Source organism: Trichechus manatus, unplaced genomic scaffold, assembly GCF_000243295.1.
Source record: "Trichechus manatus latirostris isolate Lorelei unplaced genomic scaffold, TriManLat1.0 scaffold00087, whole genome shotgun sequence".
Classification (NCBI taxonomy): domain Eukaryota; kingdom Metazoa; phylum Chordata; class Mammalia; order Sirenia; family Trichechidae; genus Trichechus; species Trichechus manatus.
In genome coordinates, this window is record NW_004444023.1 from 3,844,236 (window position 1) to 3,851,691 (window position 7,456).

General features: G+C 48.6%; 1 protein-coding gene across 2 annotated transcripts in view; it reads right to left on the reverse strand.

The window, feature by feature from the left end:
• The window catches only part of ALDH16A1 (aldehyde dehydrogenase 16 family member A1), a 31,860-nt gene that overhangs the window by 14,848 nt on the left and 9,556 nt on the right, over positions 1-7,456 (reverse strand). For both annotated transcript variants that reach the window (XM_004381652.2, XM_004381651.2), the window contains exons 2-5: positions 2,729-2,831; positions 2,176-2,302; positions 340-518; positions 177-254 (exon numbers count right to left, since the gene is read on the reverse strand). In XM_004381652.2, coding sequence (XP_004381709.1) covers positions 177-254; positions 340-518; positions 2,176-2,302; positions 2,729-2,831 — 487 coding nt within the window. The remainder of the gene's footprint in view (positions 1-176; positions 255-339; positions 519-2,175; positions 2,303-2,728; positions 2,832-7,456) is intronic.

Consider the following 7,456-nt stretch of genomic DNA (forward strand, 5'->3'; position numbering starts at 1 on the left):
GCCCCCAGCCCCCTCCTCCCTCCCTCCCTCCCAGGAGTCCAGGTCCCCAGCTCCCTCCTCCCTCAGACCCAGGAGTCCAGGTCCCCAGCTCCCTCCTCCCTCAGACCTAGGAATCTAGGCCCCCAGCCCTCTCCTCCCCAAGACTCAGGGGTCCAGGCCCCCAACCCATCACTTACCCATAGCTAGGGCAGGGCAAATCCTCCACATCATCTCAAGGAAGGAGAATGTGGCTGGCAGAATGAGGCCAACTACCCCTGCAAGAGAACCAGAGGGGACTGGGGCTGGCCCTCCTCGGACATGGAGGATGAGGGGCTGGGGGCCGGGACTCCTGGTTCTCACCCACAGGCTCCCAGCCAGCCAGAGCCTTCTCCTGGGTGTGTGCCTGGCCGGCGTGGTACTGGAGCAGCTGCTGGGCCAGTGGGACCTCCCTGTCTCGGATCTCTCGAACAGCCCGGCCAGTAGCCAGGGACTCCAGGGTCCACAGCAGCCGCTGGTGCTTCTGGATCATCTTGGCCAGTCTGTAGCGAGAGCAGGGGAATGGCCATTTCACAACACCTCTCAGCCTTAGACCACATCATCTGTAATGCACCCGATGTCCCAGGACTACAATTTCCATGAGTCCTTGGGGCATCAACCACCATTTTCCAGGGCAGAAGGCTCCAGAGATTTGTAGGATTTACAGTCCAACAAGGAGTCCCTGGTAGTGCAGGTTAACATGCTTGGCTGCTAACCAAAAGGCTGGTGGTTCAAGTCCACCCAGTGGTACCTTGGAGGAAAGGCCTGGCGATCTATTTCCGAACGATAAGCCACCAAAAACCCTATGGAGCACAGTTCTACTCTGACACACATGGGGTCACCATGAGTCGGAGTCAACTCTATGGCAACTGGTAAAGTCCGGGACGCACTCAAAACCTCAGGATGTTGTATAAATGTCGCAGTCACCTGTAAACCCCCTGAAATGCTGGGAAATTGGGTCTTATTCCCAAGAGTGTGCTGGGAAATGAGCTTTGGTCTCCACCAGCCCCAGTGAACCCCAAGGACATTCAGGGTGTCTTAGGCTGGGTTCTCTAGAGAAGCAAAACCAGTGAAGCGTGTATATATATTTCTATATAGATCTATCTCAAGGAAATGGTTCACGTGACTGTAGAGGCTGGCAAGTCCCAAGTCCATGGATCAGGGGTCAGGCTGGAGGCTTCTCCTGACTCATGCAGCTGCAGGGGCTGATGATGTCTGAACATGTCAGACAGCAGACAGCTGGCTCACGGGCCGCAGAGGCTGACGAATCCCAAGATCCGCAGGCAATATGGCAGGCAGGCTGTTACCTCAAGTCCCAAAACCAGAGGTCAGATGGTGACAAGCCAGATGCAGGATCCAGAGTGAGCAAAAACCAGGGAGCTTTGCCAGAATTTCCATATATACTGGATGCAGGCCACACCCCTGAGGAAACTCCTCTTACAACTGATTGGCTGATCCCATCAGATTACATCATGGAGGTGATTACATGATATCACAAAATGGAGGATAACTACATCATTACATAACCGCCAAATCACATCACTACATAATTGCCAAACCACTGAGAATCAGGGCCCAAACAAGCTGACACACAACCTTAACTGGGAAATAGAACTTTGCCAGTGGAAAGTGGGCAATGATTTTTTTGGCTACTGAACTCCCAAAGGCAAGCTGGGAATATGAGCCTTGCTGTGGTTACCATCAAATTGGCTCTGATTCATGACAACCCCATGTACGACAGAAATGTTGCCTGGTCCTGTGCCATCTACACAATCGTTGATATGCTTGCATCCATTGTTGCAGCCATTGCGTATTTTGAGTACCTTCCAACCTAGGGGGCTCATCTTCCAGCACTGCATTGGACTGTATTCTGTTGTGATCCATAAGGTTTTCACTGGCTAATTTTCAGAAGTAGATAACCAAGCCTTTCTTCGTAGTCTGTCTTAGACACGAAGCTCCACTGAAACCTGTCCATCATGGGTGACCATGCTGATGTTTGAAACACTGGTGGCATAGCCTCCAACACGAAAGCCACCACAGTCTGACAAACTGGCTGCCCATTAATTCAGTGGGAAGTAGTCTTTTTTCCACAGCTCCAAGTGGATGCTGCGGGATGAGTTCTTTCCCCACCTCCTGGGGGCCACACCTGGACTGTCTCACCTGGTCAGGTGCTGGGCCCGAAGGGCCCCAGTGAGGCTGCTCCAGTTCTCAAAGGCCACCTTGGCTGCCTCCACGGCTACGGCCACATCCTCGGCCTGTGCCTGGAGGCAACTGGCCAAACTCTCTCCTGGGGAGAAAAGTGGGAGACCCAGATGGGAGGACAGAGGGGGAGCCCAGGTCACAGCTGGGGTGGGGGTCTGAGATTTCCTGAGCTTGAGAGGGGCCCAAAGCAGAGAAGTTGGTCCCCAGCCCCCTTTAGGATCTCAGTTTTATTGTCTGACAAATGGGATGACAATTACTAGTCACTGCTGACCGCCTCCTATGGGAAAGGCCGGGATTTATTAGATTGTGACTTCAAAAAGCCTCTATGGGGACTTGGGACTGTGATTATTAGGGTGACTGTGATCAGAAGGAACCCCAAATCTCTGCCTCCTCCCACCACTGTCTGCTCCCTGACCTCTGAGGTCCAAGCAAAGAGAATGAGGTGTCGCTGGTGGGCACGGCTGAAGGGCACACACCTCCCCTTCCCCTAACGACTGGGGGGCCCCCCTACCTGTGATGGGATCCTGCCAAGGCACGGAACTCCTGTGTTCTGGTTTCAGCCACTTCCCATTTATGTAGTGACCCAAGTGTCGGTCCTGGGTGTCCAGCCAGGCCTGGGGAGATGGACACAGTTTGGAAAGCTTGCAGCGGGTTGTACTCGGGGAGGCAGCTGGGGTGACCCAATCCCTATCCAGCATCCTTCAGTTACGTTCTTGTGGGTATGTGGTGAAACACCAAAACCAAACCCAACCTGCTGCTATACAGTCAATTCTGACTCATAGAGACCCTAAAGAACAGAGTAGAACTGCCCCATCGAGTTTCCAAGGAGCGGCTGGTGGATTTGAACTGCTGACTTTTTGGTTAGCGGCTGAGCTCTTAAGCGCTGCGTCACCAGAGCTCCGTGGATAAACACACGTGATGTATAATTCGCCATTGTAATCACTGTAAGGAGTCCAGTTGGGCGGCATCTAGTACGTTCACCGCTCTCTAATTCCAGTACACTTTCATTATCACAAATGATAACCTCGTACCCAGGAAGTAGTCATTCTCTGTCTTATTATCTAGCGCTGCTATAACAGAAAAACCACAAGTGGGTGGCTTTAACAAACAGAAATTTATTTTCTCACAGTTTAAGAGGCTAGAAGTCTGAATTCAGGGCGCTTGCTCCAGGGAAGGCTTTCTCTCTCTGTCAGCTCTTGGGGAAGGTCTTTCCTTGACTCTTCTGAGCTACTGCTCCTGCTTTATGTGTCCTGGCATCTCTCTTCCCCCATCTCTCTCTCTCTCTCTGCTCCTTTGTTTAAGCTCTTTTCATATCTCGAAAGAGACTGACTCAAGACACACCCTACACTAATCCTGTCTCATTAACATACAAAGACAACCCATTCCCAAATGGGATTATAACCACAGGCCTACAGGTTAAGATTTACAACACATATTTTGGGGGGACATAATTCAATCCATAGGGAGCCCTGGTGGCACAGTGGTTAAGTGCTTGGCGGCTAATCGAAAGATCAGTAGTTCAAACCTACCCACCCCCCTCCGCGGGAGAAAGATGTGGCAGTCTGCTTTCATAAAGATTTACAGCCTTGGAAACCCTATGGGGCAGTTCTACTCTGTCCTATAGGGTCACTATGAGTCGCAATCAACTCAACAGAGACTCAGACGGTTTCAGTTTGGTTTAATTCAATCCATAACACTCCCCATTTCCCCCTCCCTCAGCCCCTGGCAATCACTAATTGCTTTCTGTCTCTACGGATTTGCCTGTTCTGGACATTTCATGAGTTAGAATCGACTCACGGCAATAGGTTTGGGTGGGACACTTCATATATGTGGAATCGTACAATGTATGGACTTTTGTGCCTGGCTTCCTTCACTCAGCAGCACATTTTCAAGGTTCATTCACTTGTAGCCTGTATCAAAACATTCCTTTTTACGGCTGAATAATACTCCATTGTATGGATATGCATTTTGTCAGTCCGTTCATCAATTGATGGACATTTGGTTGTTTCTACCTTTTGGCTACAATGTTATGTTGCTGTTAGGTGCCATCGAGTTCATTCTGAATCACAGCAACCCTATGTGATAGAGTAGAAATGTCCCATAGGGTTTCCTAGGCTGTAATCGTTACACAAGCAGATCTCCAGGTTTTTCTCCCACAGAGCCGCTGGGTGGGTTTGAACGGCCAACCTTTCAGTTAGCAGCTGAGTGCTTAACTGTTTGTGTCATTAGGGCTCCTTACAATAATGCTACATATAATAATATAAATAACGCTACGAACGTTTACATACAAGTATGTGCTTGAGTCCTGGCTTCAATCCTTTTGGGTCTATACATAGGAGTGGAATTGCTGGGTGGCTCAAATAGGTAAGCACTCGGCTACTAGCTGAAAGGATGGCAGTTTGAACCTACCCAGAGATGCCTCGGAAGACAGACCTGGTGATCTGCTTCCTAAAGATCACAGCCTTGAAAACCCTACTGAGCACAGTTCTACTCTGCATACACGGGGTCGCCACGAGTCAGAAACGACTTGATGTCAACTAACAACAGTGTAATTCTACGTTTAACATCCCCATGATTGGTTGTGGCTTAGACTATCGTTACCCACAGGGTTTTATCGGCTGATTTTTGGAAGTAGATTGCCAGGCCTTTCTTCCTAATCTATCTTAGTCTGAAAGCTCTGCTGAAACCTATTCAGCATCATAGCAACACGCAAGCCTCCGCTGACAGACAGGTGGTGGCTGTGGCTATGCATGAGGTGAATTGGCCAGGAATCGAACCAGGGTCTCCCACATGGAAGGCGAGAATTCTACCACTAAACCACCACTGACCCCTACTACTGAAGTTCTTGCTATTAATTTTATTGCCTCTCACTCTCCATGTCTGCCCCTTATTCCTTTCTTTTCCCTGTTGCAAAATCCAAGGCACACTTCTCACTTCTTCCTCCTATAAACGCCCTCTCCTCTTAACATCCCCCTTGCCTATGTTGATGCTGCATCCCCTAATTTTTCTCTTACTCTGCTTACTGGTCCTTCTCACTTTTCTTTCAACTAAAATGGTCACCAAGAAGAGAAAGACATATTTTTTAAATAGTTGGGGATATTTGAACTTCAACTGGGTACTAAAACCAGTAAACCAGTTGCTGTCGAGTCGACTCTGACTCATGTCGACTCCATGTGCATCAGAGTAGAACTGTGCTCCACAGGCTTTTCACTGGCTGACATTTCCAAAGTAAGTCACCAGGCCTTTCTTCCAAGGCACCTCTGGGTTGACTCGAACCTCCAAACTTTCAGTTAGCAGCTGAGTGCGTTAACCATTTGCACCACCCAGGAATGGGTGTTAGATGATATTAAAGAATGGCTGTGCACGTTGTTAAGGGTGATAATGGCATTGTTACGTAACAAAATGGGTCCTTATCTGTTAGCAATGAAGATTCAAATATTTACTGGAAAAACAACATGCCATCTGGGATTTGTTTAAAATACTCCAGAAAAAAAGAAAAAATAAGAGGGAAACAACATTGGATTAAGTGTTGATTATTTCTGACGCTGAGTGATGGATAGATGGGAGTTCATAAAATTAAACACTCTGTGGAAGTTCGGAAATTTCCAAAAAAGAGAAAAACAACCCGTAAAGAACACCCACAGGGTCACCCCAGGTCATCTAAGTTTCAGAAGTGAGCTCGGTGGAGACTGGGAGATGCAACGTGTTTGAAAAGACAGCCACTATTGGAACCAGATGATTTTTGTCTGGGAATGTGAGCCAAAGGTCACCAAATTTTGGGATTTTATTTTCAAGAGATGCTGGAATCCCGGATGTTTACTTGGAATTAGTTGTTCACTAAATCATGTCTCAAAAAATGAAGTTGAGGCCAAGGAAAACATGTTTGTTGGTTGAGTCTAGTAAGGTTGGGGCCTTTGGTTAAGGGGTGGGTGGGAAACTTGGGTTCTGGAATCAAGGGCTCTGGAATCCAATGGCTCCAGAACCTGAGGGCTCAGGTTAAAATCTCAGCTTTACCTTTGTGTTGACTGTGGGCAAGTGACTCTATCTCTTCAAGCCTCTGTTTGTTCTTGCTGGTGTTAGTTACTGTTGAATGATTCTGATTCATGGCGACCCCCGGTGTGTAGAGTAGAACTGCTCCATAGGGTTTTCAAGACTGTGACCTTTCAGAAGCAGAGTATCTGGCCTTACTTCCGAGGCACCTCTGGGTAGGTTTAAACCGCCAGTCTTTCGGTTAGTAGTCTAGCGCTTAACCATTTGCACCACCCGGGGACTCCAAGTCTCTGCTATCACTAAAATAATGACAATAACAGTATGTACCTTTTAAAGTTGTACAGGAGATTAAATGAGATCAACTTAGCACACAGCCTGACACATACAAAGCACCCCATAAATATAGCTATTATCACATTAGGAGTCCCTGGGTGGTGTGAACCATTAACGTGCTGTGGTGGGATGGATGGCCTTTGTGTGGACTTTCTAGCCATGGTCTTATAACTCCTACCCAGGTGACTGGGCGGGACTACGCAGATATGGTAACTGTGGCCCACCAAAGTCATTGGTCAGTTTTTGCCATCCCACTGGGCTTGAGGTGGACTGGAGGAAAGAGAGGATCCCATCACCACCAAGGAAGAACAGCCAGGAGCAGAGAGCACATCCTTTGGACCTGGGATCCCTGCACTGAGAAGCTCCTGGAACCAGGAGACAGAGAGAGGGAGCTGTAACACTGAAGGCAGCGGAGACATGGCAGGGCAGCAGAAGGTGTGGTAGGCTTCCCAGCCCACAGAGAGAGAAAGTTGAGTGCCTTTGGGCAGAGGCCTAGGGCCAGGGAGAGGTGTGCCTTCGAGTATGGCTGGCAAGAGGCTGTCCTGATGGAAGAACTGTATCCTGAGTGTTGCTGAGCCTGAACTGTAACCTGTTACTTCCCTAATAAACTCCATAATCGTGAATATTGTCTGTGAGTTCTGTATGGCTATTGCAATGAATTATCAAACCCAGCAGAGAAGTAGAGAGTGCCGTGGGAGCGATGGTTGATGTCAGAGTTGGTAAAGATAGCAGAGAGAAGAGGCATGTCTGACCTCCGCCTCATAGGAATCAGCCTTGGGCTGCTGATCTTGATTCTCCTTCCCCCTTGTGAAGTTAGGCAAGGTCAGACACTGTCCCCACATCGTTTTTTATGGTGCTGACGTTTTCTTTGTTCTTCTTACTCTCCTGTGCTGAATTACTTTTGTTTGTGGATTTT